Here is a 25,288-nt window from a genome sequence, read left to right as displayed (position 1 = left end):
TTACTCAGCAAGTGCTCCATCTTGTTGCACCTCACCCAGCGGCTCGCTTACAAGATTTTGGTCTGAAGTTCTACCCAAACCTACACCCTAGCCATCCAACATGCATATCTGAGAATCAGGCCTCTCTTTAATAATGACAAAAAGTTATGAGAGAAACACACATTAACTTTTTGTTATCTCATAAGCGGCGTGGTGCCGGCTCCTTTTGACCTTTTGACCCCCGACTTCAAAAACGTGGCCACAGGCCAGCTGTGTCTACACACCTTTAGCCACAAATGTACACCTCCATCCCACAAAAAATGGGGACTAGAAACTAACCTCTGTCTTATGTACATTTACTGTACTGTTGGAGGTCACGCCCCTTTGCCGACCTTTTCGAGATAGCTAGGGATGCTAAAATGTTTACACACATTTCCCGGGGCCCCGTGTACGACATATCCGAGATTTGGAGTTCTAGCCCTTAGAGAAAAAAAGTTTTCCCAAATGGAGTGTCATTTGGACAAAGCCCCTCAGAAGTGTAGCCTGCAAGACCTAATGGTTCAGAATGTGGTGGAAAAACAGTTTTTGAGATAGGAAGGTCCTACCGCCCTGAAATTTTAATACCTTGTTCTAGGGCCTAACTGGGACCTCCGCACCGAAACTTGGCCCGGTTGGACCCCGAGGGCAGGAAGGGGGGGCCCTTTCCCAAATGACACTCCATTTGGGAAAACTTTTTTTCTCTAAGGGCTAGAACTCCAAATCTCGGATATGTCGTACACGGGGCCCCGGGAAATGTGTGTAAACATTTTAGCATCTCTAGCTATCTCGAAAAGGTGGAAAAAGGGGCGTGACCTCCAACAGTAGAGTAAATGTATATGACAGAGGTTATGGTTCTAGTCCCCATTTACTGTGGGATGTAGGTGTACATTTGTGGCTTAAGGTGGGTAGACACAGCTGGCCTGTGGACACGTTTTTGAAGTCTGGGGTCAAAAGGTCAAAAGGAGCCGGCACCACACCGCTTATGAGATAACAAAAAGTTAATGTGCATTTCTCTCATAACTTGTCCTTAAAGTGACTGTCAACGTATGCTTTTGGCGACTGGGTTGCCATACCACAAAGGTTCAAAATAGTTTTTCATCAACCCCCAAACCTTGACATTCTTTCTCATTATAACAAGATATTTCTCGAATCTCATCCACTTCTGAAATTGTATATATGAATGAAATTCATAGTATCCGCGTTTACATGGCACATCTGATCCGCATAGATTTCTATGCGTCATAGATCTCTTCCTAAAATGTGATCCGAATGTACTGTATACATGGCAGTAACAAAAGTGTCCGTTAAGTCTCGTGCATAGAAATCTATGCGGAACAGATGTGTCCATGTCAATAAGGCTAGTGAGGTTATAGCACTATTTATTCTCACCCACCCCATCTTGAATTGAAGAGATAGATTTTTTTATTTTTTTATTTTAAACATAGCAATAACAATGATCATTTGTGTACATCAAGCGAGGCACGAAACCACACCATCAACTAAGTTGCTTGTTCTCTTGCATCTTCCTCATCCTCGCTGGTGTCTGGACTGACCAGGCCCATCGGATCACATTCCTCTTCCTCACAAACATCAAGGAGGACAGAGGCCAATGGACCTAGAGCAGTCTTATACCGCTGCAGGACCATTTGATGTCGTTCTTCCACTTCCGCAAGTCTTCTTGCCAAGAGACAGTGAAGTCCATTTTCATCTTCTACAAGTAGAGGACAGAAAACCCAACAACGTTAATATATATTGAAACATCCCCCACTAATTGAATACATTAAATGGGATCCCCAAAACTTGTCTTTAACTTACCGTATCTTGCAAGCTCCGTCTTGAGGGCCACTCCCAGGTTCTGCAACCACGTACAGTGCTGGGCCATCTCCAACACCAGGATAGGGAGCTCCTCTTCCAGCCGTGTTTTCAGCATTTCCTGGTCGTGCAGTCGTTTCTTGACCCCGATTGTTACTAATGATCCAAAATATTAAGATCAATACATGAGTATCTGGCATAACATTTAGCAATGCAACCATAATGGAAACAGAATTTAGAAATGATGTTTCTTTCCCAAAATCGTTTTATATATTACAAAACCACCATTATATTTAATATATCATTTCAGGATAGTTCACTATTCCGATATACTGCATGACATTTTAAAAGCATTGAAAAATGCATACCACTGCCATAGTCCTCCCATGGCCATATTGCGCCAGTGCTCTGTCCAGCCAAAGAGTGGTCAACCAAGGCCACATCAATCCTTTTGGAGAGGTCTGCAACAAGACTGTTGTATTTATCAATCTCCTGGAGAAGGCGCTTTTTGTCTTCCGTCAACTTTCTTCGGAGACGATGGCGAAGCTTGTTGCTGTCTAGATTGTTTAGGAGAAACGTAATATGCAGACACAAAAACCTTGTATAGGTTATATTAAAAACAATATAGATACATTGTTAGGTATACCGGATAACTCAAGAAAAAGCCTACATACCATTCTGACGGTAGAGGGTTTGTTTCTGTTGCTTTAGACCCAGATGGAGACCCTCAATGGACTGCTGGAGAACGTGCAGACCCGTTACTGGGGTCTCTGTAGATATCCGTTAGGGTGAAATTAAGCTCAGTGTACTGTATTCTATACAATGCAACCGAGTTTTCTAGATTTTTGCAGCACTAATGCTTCACTGATTGTGTATTATTTTGATTACCGTTTGAACACAAATGTCTGTAAGGAAACTGCAAAAAGGCATGTATATTGTTCTGTCCTCACCGCTCTCTGCCCATTCCTTGACTTCAGCAATCCACTGTACAGCCATTGCATTTGAGCACTGCAGGTCCTTCTGCAGTTGTGACAGCCTCTCTGCCTCTTCTTCTGCCCTTTTAGATGTCTAAAATATTTACAATAATTACAATAGGAACTCAGTCTGCCTAACAACTGGCACAAAAACATACATGAATATGAAACATACCTTCACATATCTTGTGGAGAGGGCCTTGTGTAGCGTCTCTGCTTTGTGATGGTTCCAACCCATTGCATGCACAGTGAGCATGTCCACACGTGCTGGTATAAGGAGAATTACATTATGTTCTGCAATCTATGAGCAATATTAGATGATAGCATAAACTCAGACCAAAGTGACTTACCTGCTTTTGACATGTACTTTGTTGTCAGGGCACAACGGGAGAGGTAGCTGTTTATTTGCTCCACCTCCTCACCGGCAGTTGTGCCTGCTCCCTTCTGATTCCGACCACTCCATTTTATCTGTTGCAAGGATGGGTGGATTTGGGGTTCATTAGAGCCAATGAAGCAGTTGGAAAACGTGGACAAATATTATGGAAAAGGAATTCAGCTTAAAGCTGTCCATTCCTATAGTAACACATGGCGTATTCATTTGAAAATAACAGATAACAGACATACCTCACACTTGGTAGCATGAGCTCTTGCATGCATGATGCTCAGGAAGGGCTTCATTTCTGTGAGGCTCTTGAGAGCTGGAATGACCGAAGCAACTTTTTGTAGGTATGGCCAGTATTTGCATGCCACATCCATAGCAAAAAACTGTGCCTTGCTTGGGAGAAGCTCCCTTTGGAGATACATAGGATACGCAAATATCTCTCCTCGGTACATGTTAAGGGCTTTTAAAAGGAAGCCATGCCGACACACCGCAACCTCAACGCCTTCCTCATCCAGTAAAAGGAAGCCATGCCGACACACCGCAACCTCAACGCCTTCCTCATCCAGTTTAGAGGCCCGCCTAGAGGTCTCCCTTGCTGCTGCCCATTGAGAGTCTCCACATGTGCCTCTCCCCTTTATCTGTGAATATAGTGCATACACATATTGTTAATGTAATTCACGACAAAAGAGTAGGGAGTATGGAATACTTCTAGAAGTCCAGGAAATGCAATGATTCCTTTAGTAACAGAACTATTTGAGTGTTTAAACTTAGCTTAAACTTACATTCTTCACCGCCATCTGTATTGTGTTGACAAAATCAGACACCTCACTGTCTTTGGCTAGAAATAGCCCATCAAAAAAGGGAGTGTCATTAGATCTAGGGGAAAAATATATAACATCCATTACCTACTCTTGTTGTCACTTACAGTCACGACTCAATTACCAAAGAGAACTTAAAGTGCACCTTCCAGTATGGCCAAAGCGATAAAGCTTCCTGTTGCCATCTGCTGACACTGCTACCATTTCAGGTGTGCAGGCAGGGCAGGTGAAAGGGGTATCACAGCAGAGCTGGTCTTTCTCAAAGGAGGCGTATGCAAACTCAAGAAAGCTCCTCTGCAGGGCATCCCCGTTGATCTGTCCAGACTAGAAAGTATATCAGAATATGGAAAACATTTTTGAGATAGTCAAAAAAAAAAAAAGAAAATTGCTGACAATATTGGTGAGCATAATAAATAGTATTGCTGATGTCACTTACTCTTCCTGCACACAGTGTGCGATGTTCCAGCATTTTTGCAAGGGCTTGCCTGGAGAATCCAGGTGAGATCAACTTCAGCTCCTGAAAGGTGTTGAGGAGGTCCACCGTGTAGATTGTGGAAGCATTTGCAGAAGCTGGCCAATATCCACTCCTGACTAGGTCTCTCACATCAGGGGCCCACTGCTGCAGGCATGTTTGGCACACATAACGTGGCAAATGCAAATCATAACGCCCTAACGAAAAAAACAACATTAGTCATAATCATTGACACATATTGTATATTAGACTAACAGAAGTCTAAATAGAGAACTGGTTTCTATCATTGATGGTAATCAAGATGACTGGTTTCCCAGCTTCCACTGTGAAGCTAGGGACCTGGCAGGTGCAGTGCTGTGCTGGCATTGTGGGTAAAATGCGATCTGTCGAAAAGAAAAGTGAACATTCTGTATATGGCAGCAGACTGAATAAACAAGATAAGGATCAGGAAGTCTAGACAGGTAGATTTGTCAGACCTTACCTTGCTCATGTGTGGCATATATTCCAGTCTCTCCTCTTGAGATACATGTGGATGGGGGAATGGCTTTAAAGAAGCCATCCACCACGCTGTCCCTGTTGTGGAGTGGCCGTTTGCTGTGGTTATGCATGTCGCAGGCCCCACAAAACCACTGCTCCGGAAGGCACTCTCTGCACCTAAGCAGACAAAACACTCAAGTCAAGTCACTCAATTTATATGATATACTTTTTTTAGTGTACATAGATACATTCTATTATTTGATTGATGAACATCCAACCTTATAACAGCCGGCTTGTGGCAGAAGCAACACAATGGCTTGCCAACAGCCTCAGATTCCAAAAGGCATCTGAGGTGGTACGGCCGTGCTTCCTCCCAACGGTCAGAGGCTTTCTGCTGCCTAACAGACCACGATGATGCTGCGCTTCTCTCAGGCTCAGCAGGACAGGGGCTTGAATCCAGTAGGGCAGAAAGCCTCACCATGTTTTGTTCTGCAAATAAAATATAACCAAATGATCTACATTCTATATACAGTATTTGGATTTCAGAATTAAACACTGTATATTTACCAAACATCTCTTGAGGATTTTGCTGTGCTCTGGGTAAGGGCAAGGAATCCTCTGAAGGAAGTGCCAACACCTCAGTGTCCATGCCTGTTAAACAGTACATGACAGATTAATATATCTCTACGGCAGACACTCAAGTGCTTGCACTGCTGCAAGAAACTCATTTGACAGTAAGTACGTCAATCAAACGGTCGTACGGCACTCCCTCTCCCCCGCTCCCATGTACTTGTATTTGGAATGGGTAGAGTCAGCGTTGAAGGAGAGGGGGTAGGACCATTTGAGTTGTGTATTTTCAAAATCTGCTGGCGTTTCGCAAATCCCATACCCAACCTTTAACGGTCCAAATGTTACAAATCCACTTTGACCCACGGGAACGAAAAATCGAATAATATAATAATTCTGACCCATCCCTAATTGCCATGGGTAATTGTTTGTCACCAAATTAAACTAATCTGAATTTGCACATAAACAAACCTGTAGTTAGGCCACTCCATCGGTCTGCACGGCCTGTATGGCCCGCACGGCCTCCACGTCTCCCTCTGGCCTTGCCGCGTCCGCTCCGTTTGGTTGAGCTCCGTGGTGAATCCCCTCCAGATCTTGCCCGATTGACATTCTCCGCAGCCTCCTGTGTGTTTAAGTCCAACATCTTGTTAGACGGAGTTTCTGAGGTACTGAAACATTCATTTCATGTACAAGTTCAAGTTCAGTTAATGTACAAAAGGTTGTTACCATGGCTTCTGCAAGGAATTGGTCATGCATCAACCCAACGGCAAGGTGTCTTCCTTCTGTGCGGGGGTCACGGAGATCCAGGTCAAACAACTTGTCCGTAGCAACACGAGAGAAAAGTTACAGCGATAGAATGAATAGAACTACTGCCGACAATCGATCTTGAGAATGCTTGTAAGATTAGCAGTCCTATCTATATGTCGCTCGAGAGCAGCGTCATAGAGCTTGTAAGTTCGCCCCTTCCGGTAGGCCCCTCATGGGACCTCTGAGATCGAAAAATATGAATGGGTTTCAATGGAGAGAAAGTAATTATTTTCTGGTCCCCGTCTTTATATGTGCTGGATTACACATATGTATACGTAGCGGAAGAGTCGGAGCCAGGCTGAGCCAAAGTCGGCGCATTTTCCACATAGCCTGCATTAATAGAGTCATTTTTTAGTTTTTATAGTTTTTTATAGCTGCTAGGCGTAAAGAGTTCACCTTTCAAAGCGGGATGTTTATTGCGGGGGAGGAGCCACGGCGGCAGTCGTGATCGTAATTTCCGGTTAGTGCACCACGGAGTACTCGATTTGGAACAGCACTCACATCTGAAAAATTAACGTAGTAGATAGTACGGATAGTATACTTCCTTTAAGTATACTCATGGAAGTACAGGTATTGGAACACGGCAGCCTTAACAGCATAGCCTATTTGTATAATAAGGGAAATAATTACTTTTCCAAAGCCAAAACTTACTTTATTTTTCAAGTTTTACAAAGAAGAAATCTAAAAATTATTGTACAAGATACTGTGTGTGTGTGTGTGTGTGTGTATGTGTGTGTGTCTGTGCGTGTGCGTGCGTGTGTGTGTGTGTGTGTGTATAACACGCTATTTTATGTTGAAATGCGACGTAATCCAGTGTTCACGAAAAGTACACTGTCAACGTATGCTTTTGGCGACTGGGTTGGCTCTCAGATATACGTGTTTCTAACAAGATGATATCATTAAAAGTTACATAAAGTAACAGTTTAATAACACAAACGCAGGAAGCACGTGAGCTGCTAGTTTAGCGAAAGCAACCTGACGTCGTTGAAACATGCGAGCGAGCCGATCAAATCCTAATAACTATAAAACTAAAGATCAGACACAATCACTGACTAAAGATTATGCAAGTAAAAAGTATATTTCTCGCTAGAAATGTTATTAGAAACACGTTTAACGGTGAATCGGTCCTAAAATATTGCATTTCCCATTCAGATAATAAAGATTAATAAAGATCATACACATTCACTGACTGAAGATTATGTAAGGAAAATGTACATTTCTCGCTAGAAAAGTCATTAGAAACGCGTTTAATGGTGTATCTGTCCTAAAATATTGCATTTCCCATTCAGATAATAAAGATTAATAAAGATCATACACATTCACTGACTGAAGATTATGTAAGGAAAATGTACATTTCTCGCTAGAAATGTCATTAGAAACGCGTTTAATGGTGTATCTGTCCTAAAATATTGCATTTCCCATTCAGATAATAAAGATTAATATAACTACGCCGTGTTCCGGAGCCGCGGGGGATTCTGGGAATTGGGGTTCTCAGTTGACAAATGGGGCTTTTGTTAACTTGTTTTGTTGTTAGGATACAAACGTGTCTCCCCCCCTCAACAAACGTGTCCCCCCCCCACCCTTCAACTAACGTGTGTCCCCCCCCCTACAATCGTGTGTCGTCGTCCCCCTCAACAAACGTGTCTCCCCCCCCCCCCCCCCCCCCCCCCTCCCCGGTCAACAACAGTCTCCCCCCCCCCCCCCCCCCTAAACAATCGTGTCCCAAACCCCGAAACCCGCCTCCACAGCGGCACACGTGGATACTGTAGGTATAACACGCTATTTTTTACGTTGAAATGCTACGTATCCAGTGTTCATGGAAACGTGCACCGTCAACGTTTTTTCTTGGCGACTGGGTTGCTGGGTTGGTGTGTCCCCCCCCCCCCCCCCTACAATCGTGTGTCCCCCCCCCCTCAACAAACGTGTCTCCCCCCCCCCCCCCCTCCCCGGTCAACAACAGTCTCCCCCCCCCCCTAAACAATCGTGTCCCAAACCCCGAAACCCGCCTCCACAGCGGCACACGTGGATACTGTAGGTATAACACGCTATTTTTTACGTTGAAATGCTACGTATCCAGTGTTCATGGAAACGTGCACTGTCAACGTTTTTTCTTGGCGACTGGGTTGCTGGGTTGGTGACACAAACCAGCAACGCAAACTTTCTCTCCCGCTTGAGATGACGTGTTTCTTTATAGTGTAACGACCTCGCCGGTGACATAATCATGTCGAGTCATTAGTTGAAGGTAGTTTTAATGGACCAAAAACCAGGTCACTGAAACCCGTAACATTGTAACAACATTGAAACCAACAGCTGAAAACCGGACCCAAACAAACCCCGATTACCCCGGCAACACGGTCTCACTCGCGTGCAGGCCCCCACCCTCCTGTTCTTCCAAGGCCCTCCCCCAGCTGACCTAATGATTCGCCCCACACGCTGTTTGACAAGAATAACATTACAATACATGCACATAGAACAACTGGCATAACGGACAACGAAATATAATGTAACACATAACACACAAACTATTTAACTGTCCCAGGGTCGCTACAATAGATTCATGGGTCTGATTCGCCGATTTCCCATGCTGATATCCCGAAAGATTCTCGGGCATCTTCGACAATTTGGCTATAGATTGTCTCATTACACGCTAAATAATATAATTATAGCCTAATTATATACATAGGTTTTGGCATAAACATAACTAGGGTGCACTGTACTATCTGCGCACACCCTTTCTGAAGCCTCTCTCTCGCTCTCTCTCTCTCTCTGTCCCTCCCGCTCTCTCTTTCTCTCTCTCTCGTAGCGTTTTTGGAGAACGTTAATTGTCTTAGAACACTCCCATTCAGAATGCATTGGTTTACATTTCGTTTTGTGTAACACGCAAAAAGTCGGACTATCGTGCTCGGGAACACGCTTCAATAGATTAACGTTTGTGCGCAGGAGCACGCAATGGCGTGATACCGGGTTGTGCGACGAGACGTTCTAAAAACTGGGCAGTTCACACTGCTGCAACGGTAGGTGGTTTCCGTAGCAACTGTGAACGCTCTGGCACAGCTGTGAGACGCAACAGCATCAGCATCACTTGCGTTTACTAACCTCAGCCTAACTAACTTAGGTTTGCGATTAGTTAGGTTTGCGATTATTTTTATTTTGCTTGAGAGTAGGCTAGAGTTACTATGTTGTCATTCTCCACTACTTCTGCATTGGAGTAAATAGTCAGAGCGCACAGTTTGTTAAGATTAACCGCTAATTCATACTTTGCAGCCACATGATTACCATGGCAACCTTGGGGGCAACAAACGCTGACAAAATGGCCACGACGAACAGTGGCCAGCCAGGGGAATTGCAGCCTTGCAGAATTCCAATAGGCCTACTACAATCAATCAACTATTTAGACCATAAATGTTCAAATTAGATATCAAGAAAAGATAAACATACTCAGAACTTGTGATCCATACACAGCAACTGCTAATGTGTTCATTGCTTTGAAGTTGGCAACGTCTCGACCAGACTTGGAGTTTGGAGATATTTACATTTATCTTATAGAGAATCCGTCACCTTATACCGCACAAAAAATGAAAGCCTACAAAAGTATTGATAGCAAACTTTTTTTCAAGTGTGGATGGGTTAACAACGTTGTCGTATGGGAGGTGAAAAACAGGAATAACCTTATAATCAAAGCAAAGGTGAGTGACTATCTAGCTATCCGCAAAATTATCAACAAATAGTTTTTTTCTGAATCAAATAACTTTTAGGTAGCTCTTTTATTGACCAAGTAATGCGGTAGCGTCCACACAAGTTACATTTTCTCAAGCATATCTGAAGTTCCAGCGCAGCAGAGCTTTTTTCTGCACTCTGAAATAAAACTGCTTAGGATCGTTTAGTGACGCCTCCGCCAGTGTTGCCAGATTGGGCCAGATTTCCCGCCCAATCTGGCAACACTGGCAATCCCCTTGATGGCAGAGGGAGGGTTATTTTCATTTTGAAATATTCGTAATAATAATGTGTAATTAAACAATATATATTACTTATGGCAAATTCTAATCTTATAGACAATAATACAGTTTTTCTCCTTTTCGGATGGGGTAAAAACATAACCCCGGCTTTGTAATAATATGCGACTGACATCTTAGCTGTAGGTATTCAACTAACTTTATTAAACATTTCGTCACGTCAGTCTCCAGCTACGGTGGCCTCTTAGGAACATAATAGTGTCTCGCAGGATATCCTTACATCTCCCTTATACAGTAAACAAAAAACAGATTCACTGTGCACTCTTTAAACATAAAGTAAATAAATAATAATTTGGTGCCAGAGGTTGCCAGCACTTAGCACACCGTAGGAGGACGGTCTTTACCACCGCCTCATAACAAACAGACTGTCACGATTACTTTAGACTAACCTGAGCATGAGAACATGACTCAACAATAAAGCTACACATTACCTGGTATTAACACTTTTAACTGATTATTTCCTTTAAAACAATAAACTTATTATAGCTCAACTGTGTAATAATGAGCTTACAGCCTTCTGCTATAGATCAAGTCTGTCAGGGGCTTTTCTAATGCGCTCTGACCGTCTCTCTGGAGCTGCCTCTGGCTCCATCATGATAGGTGCATTCTCCTCTAAAACCACTGGCTGATTATCTGTTACTGTTCCCTGCTGTGCATGTTTGTCCCTATGCTCCTCTATTGAAGGAACTGCATTTCTGGCCTGTGTTTTGAGTAGCTGCAACCTGTTTCGTCTGACCACAGCCCCGGTGTCCGTCTGGACTGCGTAGGACCTCGGAGCCACTTCATTTAGCACTGTTCCAGCGCGCTGCCAGTCCTGTCTTTCTGTGTTGAAAACTCTGACTCTGTCGCCTGCCTGCAGAGGTTGCATTGCTTTTGCTGTGCGATCAAAGTATCTCTTTTGTTTTTTCTGTAGTTTTTTCATGGCCTCCAGCACAGGTGTGGAGACTTGTATCTTCACTGTTGGGATCTGTGTCTGTAGTCGTCTGCCCATGAGCAGTTCAGCCGCAGACTTCCCGCACACCAGAGGTGCTGCTCTATAAGTGAGCAGAGCTAAATAAGGATCCTCACCATTCTCTGTTGCCTTTGTCAGAACAATTTTCACTATTTGAACACCCTTCTCAGCCTTGCCATTTGCCTGTGGGAAGTGTGGGCTTACTATGATGTGTTTAAATCCATACTCTCTGGCAAACTGCTTGAACTCCTGGCTGGCATACTGAGGCCCATTGTCCGAGACAAGGGCGTAGGAACCGGGGGGGACGGAGGGGACGTGTCCCCTCCAATATCGAGACAGGCGCATTTGTCCCACCTAAAAATTATACCGGATCTGTCAGGTTTCCGATATGTGTCCCCCCCAATGTTAAACTCATTCCTACGCCCCTGGTCCAACACGACGGTTCCTGGAATGCCATGTCATGCAAAGCTGGACTTCATATGCTTAACTACTCCCGTTGCTGTTGTGCTCGTGAGCAGAGCCATCTCAGGCTAGTTGGAGTAGTAGTCGATCATCTGTAGATACTCTCTCCCTCTGAAGTGGAACAGGTCTGTCCCAATTTTTTCACAGGGGTGCTCCGTCCTCATGTCTGTGAGCAGCGGTTCTCTTTGCTGTCTGTTATGGTAAGTAAGGCAAGTGGCACAGTCATTGATCATCTCTGCTATGTCACGATTCATGCCTGGCCAGTAAACAGTCTGTCTGACTTGTCTCCTTGTTTTCTCTATGACCAAGCACCCTTTATGCAGTATTTGGACGACCTTCTTCCACAGCTTTGTTGGGATGACTTTTTGATCACCTTTCAGCAGCAGGCCACCAGCTACCGCCAATACATCCTGGAATGAGTAGTACTGCTGGCACGCTTGCTTTGGCCACTCATTTTGCATGTGCCATATCACTTTCTGGAGCTGGCGGTCAACTGCAGTCTCCATTACTATTTTTTCTTTCAGGGTAGAGCTCTCAGGTAGAGCCTCCACCACAGCATCTACGTGGCCTCGTATGGCTTCATATTCCTCTGTGCTGTCTGTGTTCAGTCCTTGTACTGGATTGGCCCTTGACAGAGCATCAGCCACTACCAGGTATTTTCCCAGCTTGTATGACAGTTCATAGGTATACTTCTGTAGACGCATCATCATACGCTCGATGCGTGGTGTCATCTCATTCAAATGCTTTTTGCTGATAGTTATGAGTGGCTTGTGATCGGTCTCAAGTTCAATGTGTGGCAAGCCAAAGACATGAGTGGAACTTGTCACAGCCAAAGACGATCCCCAGACACTCTTTTTCTATCTGCGCATATCTTTGTTCTGTTTCTGTCATGGATCTTGCAGCATAAGCCACTGGCTTCCAATCTCCATCATGAACCTGCAGCAAGACGGCCCCCAGTCCATCTTTTGAGGCGTCTGTGGAGATTCGCATCTCCTTACTCGGATCAAAAAACACCAGCACTGGCTCTGTGCTTAAAATGTCCTTGATTTCTTTCCACTCTTTGTCATGTGTTTGGTGCCAGGACCACTCTGTGTTTGACTGCAGGAGCTGGCGGAGAGCAACAGTCTTTGCGGCCAGATTAGGCACGAATCTTCCCATGTAGTTCACCATCCCTAAGGCTCTTTGTACCGCCTTCTTGTCCGTTGGCTGGGGCATGTCCGTCACTGCTTTGATTTTGTTCATGTCCGGCTGTACTCCTGCCGGTGTCAGTCGATTCCCTAGAAACGTGACTTCTTGTGTGCTGAACTGACATTACTCCTTGTTCAATCTGAGCCCGTACTTGTGGACTCTCTGAAGCGCACTGTGCACTCTGCTGTTGAGCTGTCCTGGGGTCTCCGCCCATATTATGACATCAATATAAACCCTGACCCCCCCCAGTCCTTTAAACACATTCTCCATTGCACAGTGGAAAATTTCTGGTGCTGAGGAAATATTAAAGGGGAGTCTCTGATAACTGTAGCGCCCAAAGGGTGTGTTGAAGGTGCATAGGTCTGTGCTTGCACTGTCAATTTGCAACTGCCAAAATCCATGTGACGCGTCGAGCTTTGTGAACCACTGTGCCCCAGCCATCTCACTCAGGATCTCTTCCCTCTTGGGAATTTGATATTGTTCTCAGGATGTTTTCATTGAGATCTTTTGGGTCCATGCATATTCTGAGAGCACCATTAGGCTTTCTTACGCAGACCATTGAGTTCACCCACTCCGTGGGTCCCTTGGTGGGTTGAATGACATTTAATGACACCATTCTGTCCAGTTCTTTGCGAAGATCTTGTCTCAGTGGAACCGGAATTCGACGCGGAGCATGCACCACAGGTCTAGCATTATCCTTTAGTTTAATGCTGTATGTGAATGGCAGCACCCCTATGCCATCAAAAATGTTTGGATACTGCGCTTCCCAGCTTTCTGCTTGTGATGTGGTGACTCTTGTAGTTTTCAGCTGCGGTGACTGTACTTTTCTCTCTGTCTTGGCATTGTTTAGAACACGCTTAACAAGTCCCATTTCCTCACAAGCTTGATCTCCCAGTAGGGAGTCCTTCTCTTTTGGCACTATCACAAATGGTAGATTTCTCTTGATGTGCTTATTCTGGACTTGTAACCTGCAGACACCCTGTGTTTCAATCATTTGTCCACTGTAAGCTCTCAATCCCACTTTTGTGTTTTTTATGATCGGCTTGTGGTGCAGAGCTTTGAAATCTTTCAATGTGATAAGATTTGCCATAGCTCCTGTGTCAAGTTTCATGTGAATCTCTGTGCCATTCACTGTAAGTGGCACAATCCACTTATCTGCATTTATTGTGTTCACACTAACATTCAACGTTGAAGTGGCCTCATTTTCCACAGTGACAGTGTCAGTGTAGAATATGTCATCCTCATCATAGCCTTCGCTCTCTTCCATCATATTAATTTGTTTCTTTTCACTAGCAGATAGGCACACTTTTGCAAAATGATTTTTTCCCCTGAACTTCGAGCAAACTTTCCCATATGCAGGGCATTGCCTGAAGCGATTTTTCCCACCATAGCGCCTACAGTTCATGACCTAGTCTGATCCTGCTTCATGTGCATTAATAGAACATTCCCCCTCTGAGCAAGGTGCGCAAGCTCTGACGACCCTGTCTACACCCACTGGTGCTTCAGTAGTAACATATGGCTTCTCAATAATCTTTATCTGCTTCTCAGTCCGTTCGCTAGCTCTGCACATTCTGATTGCATCTTCTAATGTCAGACTGTCCTCCCTTAGCAGGCGTTCCCACACCTTTTTATTGTGTATTCCAAAGACTATCTGATCGCGTAGCATGGAGGACTGCATATCGCCATACTTACAGGATTTTACTTTCAGCCTTAGCTCAGTCACATATGAGTCAAACGATTCATCTTAATGCTGTACGCGGCAATGAAAAACATGTCTCTCGTATACTTCATTCTTCTTCAGAGTACAGTATGCATCAAACTGTTCCAGAACATTGCTCAGTTTCTTTTCATCTCCATCTGTAAACTCAAATGTATTGAATATTTCTATCGCTTGTGTCCCTGCTATCGTAAGTAACAATGCTACTTTCCTCTCACCACTCTTGTCGTTGTCGCCAGTTGCAGTCGAATAAAGTTGAAACGCCTGTTTAAACTGTTTCCAAGCATAATCAATATTTCCCGTGAGCTTCAATGGTTCTGGTGGTTTTATGACATCCATTCCGTCTTTCTCACACAGACATTAACTATTTAATACTTTTACTCCAGGTACCATGTAATAATATGCGACTGACATCTTAGCTGGTAAGTATTCAACTAACTTTATTAAACATTTCGTTACGTCACAGTCTCCAGCTACGGTGGCCTCTTAGGAACATAATAGTGTCTCGCAGGATATCCTTACAGGCTTCATTCCTCGGCGGTTAGTACGTCCAATAGCACAGCAACCATCTGGCATATCGTTTACACCTCAAAATACCAAATTTCGTTTTGTATGTTAAAACTGGCGGCGTCCTGGGAGATCCTTGATTAGGTTACTAAGTTGCTAGAGAACGTTGTTCTTGCCCGCCAGCCAGTTGTCGTGACGTCACATGCAAAGTATGAATTGGATATATTGCATTTTCCGTTACATTTCTGTTTGATCTGTCTTTGTTTACCATCGGCTCAACTACTACATGGAGATGGATAACTTAATTATAAACAGGCCTAGTAGTAATGTTAGTGAGAGTGAACTGGTCACAGTTTTTGCAGTTGCTTTGATCATGAATAGGGGAAGATGGCGAGTTAGAAAGCAGAGAATATGGAGCCGCAGTTGGGTACTTCAGCGGCAGAAACAGGATGCCTATGCCAATCTGTAGAAAGCTGGAAGTCAGGGATATGTCAGCTTTCTCAAATTTTACACGCCTGTCCCCGGTCCAATTCCATCATCTGGAGGATTTGGTGAGGCCTTAAATACAAAAGGCGAACACAAATTTCCAGGACTGCATTTCAGCTGGCGAGAGACTGATGATAACTCTCCGCTTCTTGGCAACAGGTGAGTGAACATTCTGTCATATTACAGTTGCTCTTAAAAACTGCAAGGCATTTGGAAATGTTAACAGATGAGCGCAACAAGTTTCTAGGTCTATATCTGTGCGCGTTAACTGCGAGCACTCTTGTGCTCGCTGTTAATGCGCGCTTGCTGTTAATTGTTGCGCAGAATCATAACCAATTGAAATTCAAATGGGCCCACATAAAAGACCACGATAACGATAAATTCCACAAAATCATGTATCAATAATAATACTTCCTTTTACAAACTCAGTCAAAGCAATTCATGATCTAATATCTCTCGGAAGTCCTAGATCCCCCCAATATCAAAAAGCCTATACTACATACAACCAATTATATAGTGATGCTGTTAAATGCATACTCATTTATTGGCTTTTCATTTAGGCCTATAAGTATTCCTGGTCAGTTTCATGTCAACCACAATAAAATACACTTTCTCTAGGTGAGAGCTTCAAGAGCCTGGCCTACCTGTTCCGCATGGGGCACTCTACTATTTCAGAGATAATTTCTGAGACATGCAGCGCCATCTACAGTGTCTTAAAGGATGACAACCTGAAGGCAAGTTCTTTATCGTGTGTAAAATAGCATTTAGTGACACTTTTCACTTTTGGATCAATGTATCTAAGGTGTAATTGTTGTTACAAAAAAAGAAAAGAAAAATACTTCATGATCCAATTTCAATGTGTTTACCAAGTATTCTTTGCACCTCTCATCTTGTACTTTAAACAGCAGACCTTTTTAACATTTTACTCACATGTCAATTAGGTCTGCTGTTTAAAGTACAAAATTCTACATGAAATGTAATCCAGTTTCAAAGGTTTACTGAAAAATGTGTGCTCCCGTGCCTAATGAAGCCGTCATCAAAAACTACACAAATATATACAAAAATAAAATATATACATTAAAATATAAATAAAATAATAAATAACTATATATCAAATATATACAAAAAATCCATATTATCAGCGCTTTCATAAAAAGCAATAAGACCTTGAGATGAAAATGAGGCGAAGCTAAGAGAAGGGGCGATTCTTATTTGCAATAACCAATTCAAGCTAAATATCTAAAAATGAATAAAAAAAAATTAAATAGAGATTCATATAAAATGGCCGAAATCAAAGTGACTGATATGTTTGGGGGTAATAAGGGTAAGGGTAGGTGTGAGAGGCTTGGGGGGGGGGGGGGGGGGGGGCTTGGTTGGATCTATCTTTAAGTGAAGCCTGGTAGCAGGCTTCCTCCAGTTGGTGCTCTAAGTCTGATAAAATATTTTGGTCCTTGATTCGACTCATTTTCATCTCGAGGTTCTTACAAAAATCTGTTATTGAGTCCTCCTCTCTATGTTCAGTCCTACTCCTTAGAAAGTGGCCTACTGCACTTAGGACCTCTTCTTCTTCCTTTCTGTTTCCCTCCTCTTTCTTTTACCGCCTGTGACCTTCTGAACCTGAGGGGCGAGGCAGGTGCTGCCTCGCCCCTCAGGTTCACTGTTCTCCTCCACTTCCACATCCTCTTCCTTGCCCAGTCCATCCAAATTATCTGTTTCTCCTTCATCAATCTTTAAAAGAAAAATATATCAATTCAAATTACACAATATTAAAAAACAAAATCTTTGTTTTTCAGTGCCCCAACACCACAGAGGAGTGGAAGAAGGTGGCAAAGGGATTCCAGGACCAGTGGCAATTCCAAAAATTCAAAACTGCCTTGGATGGGAAACATTACAATTATCCCTCCACCATCCTCAGGGTCTGCCTTCTATAACTATAAACATAGCTTCTCTGTTGTGCTGATGGCCCTGGTGGACAGCAACTACCGCTTCCTTTATGTGGATGTGGGTTGCAACGGCAGGGTGTCTGATGGTGGAGTTTTCAGGGGCTGCTCACTCCAGCAATCCCTTGAGCAGAAAACAGCCAATATCCTTGACCCTGCACCACTTTCTGGTACAGAGCTGCTCTCACCCTACAGCATAGTGGCAGATGAGGCTTTTCCACTGAAAGAGTATATCCTGAAGCCCTACCCTAGCCGCAGCCTCACCCAGGAGCAGAGGATTTTCAATTACATTTACATTTAGGGCATTTAGCAGACGCTTTTATCCAAAGCGACTTACAATAAGTGCATTTGTTACAATAAGTACATTTGTCATAAGAAGTGAAACAATATATCGCTGTCGGTACAGTAAAGATGTTCATAGAACCAAGTGCAAGTATTACAATCGCTAGGCTAACCCATTCCCCGTGTAAAGCAAAGATAGCAGCTACTGTAGATTCTACACAATTAAGTCCCTTGAATAAGTGCAATGTACAAATGCCAGGACGTACAACATTCAATGGTGGCTGTGCATTGGTTTCTATGCAGAGTCGAGGTGAACTCTGAACAGGTGAGTTTTGAGTCTTTTGCGGAAGCTGGTGAGCGACCCTGCGATCCTGACATCGGTAGGGAGCTCATTCCACCACTGAGGTCCCAAAACAGAGAAAAGTTGTGACTTCGCTGATCGACCTTTGCTTGCTCTTAGCGATGGCGGTACCAGATGTCCAGCTGAGGTAGTTGAGCGGAGGGATCGAGCTGGGGTGTGTGGCTTTACTAATGCTTGGAGGTAGGCAGGGGCAGTTCCATCGACTGCCTTGTATGCCAGTACCATCATCTTGAATCTGATGCGAGCTATTACAGGGAGCCAGTGGAGGTCTCGGAAGAGGGGGGTTATATGTGAGAACTTTGGTAGGTTGAACACGAGGTGCGCTGCCGCATTCTGGATGCGCTGCAAGGGTTTAATCGCAGAGGCAGGGAGTCCAGCCAGGAGCGAGTTGCAGTAGTCGAGGCGGGAGATGACCAGTGATTGGACTAGAAGCTGAGCTGCTTCCCTTGTGAGGAAGGGCCGGATCCTGCGGATGTTGTAAAGTGCAAATCTGCAGGATCGGGCCACCGCAGTGATGTTTGCGGTGCAGCATAACTGATTGTCCAACACTACACCAAGGTTTTTGGCAGTTGGAGAAGGAGATACAGTGATGTTCTCAACAGTGACCAGTAAGTCCATGTGTGGGCAATCTTTCCCTGGTATTAGGAGGAGCTCAGTCTTGTTGAGGTTAAGCGTCAGGTGATGGGCAGTTGTCCAGGTGCTGACTTCTGCCAGACATTCAGATATGCGTGTTGCAATCAGGGCTTTGTAAGATGAGGGAAAAGAGAGAAATAGCTGAGTGTCGTCAGCATAGCAGTGATAGGAAAAGCCGTGGGATGTAATTACAGAGCCCAGAGATCTGGTGTAGAGGGAGAACAGAAGAGGCCCCAGTACAGAGCCTTGAGGGACACCTGTATCAAGCGTGCAAGGTTTGGACAAGGAGCCATTCCATGTTACCTGATAAGTGCGATTCATCAGGTAGGATGTTAACCAGGAAAGGGCAGATTCAGCTATGCCAAGTTTGGCGAGAGTGGCGAGGAGGATCTGGTGGTTCACAGTGTCAAATGCTGCAGACAGGTCAAAGAAAATGAGAACCGATGAGAGGGACGAGGCTCTGGCCGCACGGAGGGAGTCAGTCACGCGAGGAGAGCCATCTCAGTGGAGTGTGCTTTTTTGAAGCCTGACTGGTTAGGGTCAAGCAGGTTGTTAGATGAGAGATAGGAGGACAGTTGGTTAGCGACGGCACGTTCCAATGTTTTAGAGAGGAATGAAAGAAGAGAGAGAATGTCTGTAATTCTGGATGTCAGTGGTATCAAGGGTTGGTTTTTTGAGGAGAGGCTTTATTCTGGCAGTCTTGAAAGACGTTGGAACAATGCCAGAAGTGAGGGAGGAGTTAATAAGTGCGGTGAGAAATGGCAGGATGTCGTTTGACACACCCTGGAGGAGGGAGGAAGGGATAGTGTCAAGGGGGCAGGTGGTGGCATGGTTAGATGTTATAATTCTGTTAACCTCGTCTGAGGTGAGAGAGATGAATAGGGTAAAGACAGAGGTGGGGGTGGGGGGAGGGAGGATGGTGGCAGTGATAAAAGAGGAGCTAATGTCCTTTACTTTCTGGGTAAAGTAGGTAACAAAGTCATCAGCAGTGAGGCAGTAAGGAGGAGGAGGGGAGGGAGGGTTGAGGAGGGAAGAGAACAAGGAAAACAGTTTCCTGGGGTTTGAGGCGGAGGAGTAAATTTTGGTCCGGTAGAAGGCAAATTTGGCTGTTGACACAGTGGAGGTGAAATCAGAGAGAAGAAAGAGCTAGTGAGATAGATCATTAGGACAGTCTGATCTCTTCCATTTCCTCTCAGCTGCCCGCAACTCTGCTCTATGGGTCCGCAGAGATTCAGACAGCCGAGGAGGGGGGGGTGAAGATCGCGCCGGTCTGGAGTGGAAGGGACAGAGGGAGTCCAAAGAGGAGGAGAGGGAGGATAGCAGAGTGTCAGAGGAATCCTCTGTGGATAGTTGAGAGAATTGTTCAATAGAAGGTAGTGAAGACAGAACAGTTGAGGCAAACGTAGAGGGAGAGAGAGTTTTGAGGTTGCGGCGGGTGGTGACAATGTGGGGACTAGAGAGGAGAGGGGAGAGGACTTTAAGGGGAGAGAAAAAGCAACAAAGTGATGGTCAGACACGGGGAGTGGGGTAACAGAGAGAGCAGAGGTGCCACAGGACCTTGTGAATATCAGGTCAAGCTGGTTCCCTGCCCTGTGTGTGGGAGGAGAAAGGGATAGTGTTAAGTCAAAGGTGGCAAAAAAGTTGGTTAATTCAGGTGAGTGCAACTTCTCTGGCAGGATGTTAAAGTCGCCAAGTATAACGAGTGGTGTGCCATTTTCAGGAAAGCAGCTGAGAAGGGCATCCATTTCATCATTGAAGTCACGAAGGGGACCAGGGGGACGGTAGATTACCACAATGAAGAGATTAATAGGAAGGGTGACTGTGACAGCGTGGAGTTCAAATGCAGATCTGAGCAAGTGTTCTAGTGGAAAGACCTGATAGGACCACATCGGAGAGATGAGGAGTCCGGTCCCTCCTCCTCGCCCCGAAGGTCTAGGGGTGTGTGAGAATGAGTAAACAGTGGAAAGGGCAGCAGGAGCAAGCAATGCCAAACACTAGAATTCTTACCTTCAAGACTCACCACAGCTAGATATGAGACAACCTTCTTAAAGACAAAATGTAATGTAACTGGTGGGGGATATAACTATAATTAACGGTTTCAATGACAATAGTGGTTGAATTTTTCATCCTTCTAAATCATAAAAACAGGCCTATTTAGTACTTTGTAAACATTTCAGCAAATTGTAACAAAACAACTTTTCAAATGTTGGTGATGATTATCCTAAAAGGAAGAAATAATACCATTATATCTCTGATCACAGGCAATCAATCAAGAGCGCGGAGGGTGGTGGAAAATGCCTTTGGCGTACTGTCAAACCGCTGGTGTGCTTTCACGACAAAAATCCACCTGCAGCCAGAGACTGTGGACAAGATTGTCCTGGCCTGCACCGTGCTTCACAATTTCCTTTGTGGCCAGTGTGGTGATGCCTACACCCAGCCTCCCAGCGAGCAGAATGGCCCTGGTGAACATGGTCCAACCCTTGCCCAGGCTGCACTACCACGCAGCACAAACACCACTCTGCAGGCTAAGAGGAACCGAGACGTCCTTTGCAATTACATTTGCACAGATGCTGGAGCTGTAGCATGGCAGTGGGACAAAAGTTTATCATGTGTGTGGGTGTAATTAACAATCATGCTGCATTATATTTAACTGTTTTATATTTCATATTCCAGCACATATCAATTGTATATAGTTGTATGTAGCCTATTCTATTATCCATCTCCAAGTAGAAGTTGAGCCGATGGTAAACAAAGACAGATCAAACAGAAATTCAACAGGAAATGCAATGTATCCAACTAGCGGGTAATCTAAGCAAACTGTATGCTCCAGCTATTTACTCCAATGCAGAAGTAGTGGAGAATGACAAGACACAGTAACTCTAGTCTTCTCTAGCAGTGATACCAAGGACCATATATGTTTTACTTAAGATGTTCTAAATAATACCTTTTCATCCACGTTGGACAGAGAAGCTCTCCTCCTGATATATGGCTCCAGGAAAGAGAGCCTCCTTATGAGCCAGTCCTGCCTGCCAGTTCTCCCGCCGGCACTCCCTGATGCTGGTACCCTGTTGTACCTGTTGTACTGTGTCCGGAGGGAGTGGATTTTTTTGCTCCCTTTCTTTTCTATACAAGACAAAAAAAAAACGTTGCACATTTTAAACTAAAAACTATTTTACAATCACGTTTGACCCCACAAAGCTTTAAGCTAGACTTAGCAGATGGAGTATGACCAGCAGTAAATGTTTATTTATTAGCCCCTCGGTTTTACACAGGAAACTTGAGATAAGACGGGGAAATCGCCGGGCGTGCCAAGCCGCAACGAAGTTAACTAATGAAGTTGATGAAGATAACTGCGCCCATTCCTTGATTCGTTCTGCCGTGGCACACTACACAATTAATTTCGTTCCAATGGTTGTCCAATCCACTCTGATAGTAGTCCTGCATTGAGTTTATACCCAACTCTAACGAATAAATGGTCCAGTTTTAAGTTTCATAGAATATTAATACATTCCAGGGCATGTTCAATAAGTGCATGCCTCGCCATTCACTCTTTAATTGTCACGACTCAGAGCGGGACCAACACGAGTCCATAGAGGAAGGCATCACACTGTGCATCTGGATTCCAGCCACTGGTGGTGGCGAGGGTGCGGAAGTCTATAGCATAGTCGGAAGCAGAGCTCTTGCCTTGACGGATCTGTAACATCACTCTGGCAGCCTCTCTCCCATGCACCGAGCGATCGAAGACCTTCTTCATCTCACCTACGAATGCCTGATAGCTGAGGCAGACTGGGGAGTTGGAGTCCCAAACCATAGTTCTCCACTCTCTTGCACGACCCCTCAAGAGGGTTATGATATATGCAACCCGGTACTGATCCGACGGAAAGGTGGCGGGTTGCAGCTGGAACACCAGCGAACATTGTGAAAGGAACGATCTGCATGTTCCTGGTTCCCCGGCATAATGTGCAGGAGCTGGCAGTCGGGGTTCTCGGAGCGGGTTACCAGATGGACCGGGTGGGTCGGGCGGTGTTGGCAGTTGAGGCTGGGGTGGCGGCACCAGTGCCAGTTGGACCTGCGGCAGCTGGGCAGCCAGGTGTCCGATGTGGGTGGTGATGGCCTCCAAAGACCTCTCAAGTCTCTCAAACTGGGCTTGATGTCGACCGAGAAGCACTCCTTGCCTCTCCAGCGCAGTCTTCACCTGAATCAGATCTGCTGATTCCATCTTGGTCAGATCGTACTGTCACGACTCAGAGCGGGAATCAATTGCAGATCAAAAAGGATTTATTTCCAAACAGTCCAGCAGGTAAATCCGATTCCAGGTTCAGGCAGGGTTCGTAAACAGGCAGGCAGGCAGACAGATACAGACGGACAGGTACGGGCAAGAGATCCAAAACCGATAGGCAGAAGACTTAGTCCAAAACAGGCAGGGTTCAAAACCAGGAAGAACAGTAAACTATAAAAAGCTTCACGCTAGTCTCACTCACGTGGCAGTCAGGTAGCAAACAGTACATACCGTGACGATCTGACAAAGTGAACAGAAAGGGCATTGTTTAAATAATCCACAAATCAATACCCAATGAGAGACAGGTGAACCGAGAAAATGGAGGGAAACAAACAAAGGCAGGAAGTTGCCCAAATAAGGAGATGGGTGTTACTCCGGGCACATGACCGTCACATGACTACAAACATAGACAAAGTCCAGAATTATCACACTCCAACAGGTAGGGGGAAACAAAAACAACAGTCCATACGAGAATCGTGACATTAATTTAAAACAATATTTCAACTGGACTCAAAATGTATTGAAATGACAAAATAAATAAGTTGTCTTTACTCATAAAATGTAAGTACATGTAAAATATATTTTAATTTCACTTTAATTTAAAACTGTATTTCAACTGGACTCAAAATGTATGAAAGATTGACAAAATAAATAAGCTGTCTTTACTCATATTATATTATATTTATACAAATACCTTTTAACCTCTACTTACTAAATTAATTTAATTCAATAACACTTGGTGAAGCTAAGTTCAACAAACTTACTCTAATACATTTAACTTTACACAACTTAAAACTACTCAAAATACTTAAGATTAGTGATTTGATATAATTAATAGATTTAAACTAAATTCTAAAAAAAATATACAACCTCCACTGATACAAAATAGGTTATTTATTAAGTTTTAAACAATGACATGAAGGCAAAGGGCTGCTTTTTAACATTAAACTGAACATGTTGGTTGGTAGAAAATTTAACTGAAAATTTCTGACAATCAAATGACTCAGTCATCCTAAATATAGCAGAATTAAAGCTTTGCAACTGAGACATTAGTGGTCAAGCAGGGGACCTAAGTTCTGAAAATCTAAATGAAAAATCTCAATAATTATGAAAACATCTCAATAACTTGTTCTCAACACTAATTTTAAATAAATGCACCTGAAAATGTTTACAGGCATTTGAAAACACCTTCTGCTTCCTGTTACAAGCAGGGCAATGTTGACATTTATATGTGTGCTTCTCCTTTGAACAAAAACAAGCCTTCTGTATAAGCACAGGAATGTATGGAACCTTGAAGCTTTCTGCTTAGTTTAACAAATCATTTTTCGAATTCAGAAGGGATGGTTTCAGTGGTTTGTTATCATCTAGACACATCAGTATTTTCTGAATGAACGTGAATGTGTGGATGAGTTTTTTTGGATACTCAAAATTCAAAGCATACAGTGGGGCAAAAAAGTATTTAGTCAGCCACCAATTGTGCAAGTTCTCCCACTTAAAAAGATGAGAGAGGCCTGTAATTTTCATCATAGGTATACCTCAGCTATGATAGACAAAATGAAAAAAAAAAATCTAGAAAATCACATTGTCTGATTTTTAAAGAATTTATTTGCAAATTATGGTGGAAAATATTAGTATTTGGTCAATAATAAAAGGTCATCTCAATACTTTGTTACATGCCCTTTGTTGGCAATGACAAAGGTCAAACGTTTTCTGTAAGTCTTTACAAGGTTTTCACACACTGCCGCTGGTATTTTGGCCCATTCCTCCATGCAGATCTCCTCTAGAGCAGTGATGTTTTTGGGCCTTCGCTGGGCAACACAGACTTTCAACTCCCTCCAAAGATTTTCTATGGGGTTGAGACCTGGAGACTGGCTAGGCCACTCCAGGACCTTGAAATGCTTCTTACGAAGCCACTCCTTTGTTGCCCGGGCGGTGTGTTTGGGGTCATTGTCATGCTGAAAGACCCAGCCACGTTTCATCTTCAGTGCCCTTGCTGATGGAAGGAGGTTTTCACTCAAAATCTCACGATACATGGCCCCATTCATTCGTTCCGTCACACGGATCAGACGTCCTGGTCCTTTGGCAGAAAAACAGCCCCAAAGCATGATGTTTCCACCCCCATGCATCACTGTAGGTATGGT

At 44.1% G+C, this 25,288-nt stretch overlaps 1 protein-coding gene across 2 annotated transcripts; it reads right to left on the bottom strand.

Annotated features, from left to right (window-relative positions):
* Window positions 1-1,422: 1,422 nt before the first annotated feature.
* On the bottom strand, window positions 1,423-23,355 carry LOC307077912 (uncharacterized protein). Of its 2 annotated transcripts, XM_079739425.1 has the most exons (19): window positions 22,553-23,355; window positions 21,813-21,991; window positions 6,247-6,302; window positions 5,992-6,142; window positions 5,521-5,604; window positions 5,232-5,442; window positions 4,958-5,130; window positions 4,441-4,859; window positions 4,150-4,328; window positions 3,969-4,062; window positions 3,732-3,824; window positions 3,429-3,680; window positions 3,155-3,272; window positions 2,980-3,071; window positions 2,781-2,898; window positions 2,505-2,600; window positions 2,199-2,387; window positions 1,834-1,986; window positions 1,423-1,729 (listed from the first exon to the last, which is right to left on the bottom strand). In XM_079739425.1, the coding sequence occupies exons 8-19, from the start codon at window positions 4,690-4,692 to the stop codon at window positions 1,518-1,520; spliced, it is 1,848 nt and encodes a 615-aa protein (XP_079595551.1). In that variant the 5' UTR covers window positions 4,693-4,859; window positions 4,958-5,130; window positions 5,232-5,442; window positions 5,521-5,604; window positions 5,992-6,142; window positions 6,247-6,302; window positions 21,813-21,991; window positions 22,553-23,355; the 3' UTR covers window positions 1,423-1,517. The 2 variants fall into 2 exon arrangements, with proteins under 2 accessions (XP_079595551.1, XP_079595550.1); XM_079739424.1 differs by lacking the exons at window positions 21,813-21,991; window positions 22,553-23,355 and adding an exon at window positions 6,724-6,951.
* Window positions 23,356-25,288: the final 1,933 nt, after the last annotated feature.

This window comes from Pollachius pollachius (assembly GCF_949987615.1).
Source record: "Pollachius pollachius genome assembly, chromosome: 7".
Lineage (NCBI taxonomy): Eukaryota > Metazoa > Chordata > Actinopteri > Gadiformes > Gadidae > Pollachius > Pollachius pollachius.
This window is presented reverse-complemented; position numbering and strand designations above follow the sequence as displayed.

Bases quoted from the DNA above. Each gene is read 5' to 3' on its own strand.
- LOC307077912 (XM_079739425.1), bottom strand. From the start codon at position 4,692: ATGTTGTTTTTTTCGTTAGGGCGTTATGATTTGCATTTGCCACGTTAT. The intron at 3,681-3,731 runs GTTGCGGTGTGT...GAAGGCGTTGAG, and splicing joins TGGATGAGGAAGGCGTTGAG to GTTGCGGTGTGTCGGCATGG. The intron at 1,987-2,198 runs GTATGCATTTTT...TTGGATCATTAG, and splicing joins ATGGGAGGACTATGGCAGTG to TAACAATCGGGGTCAAGAAA.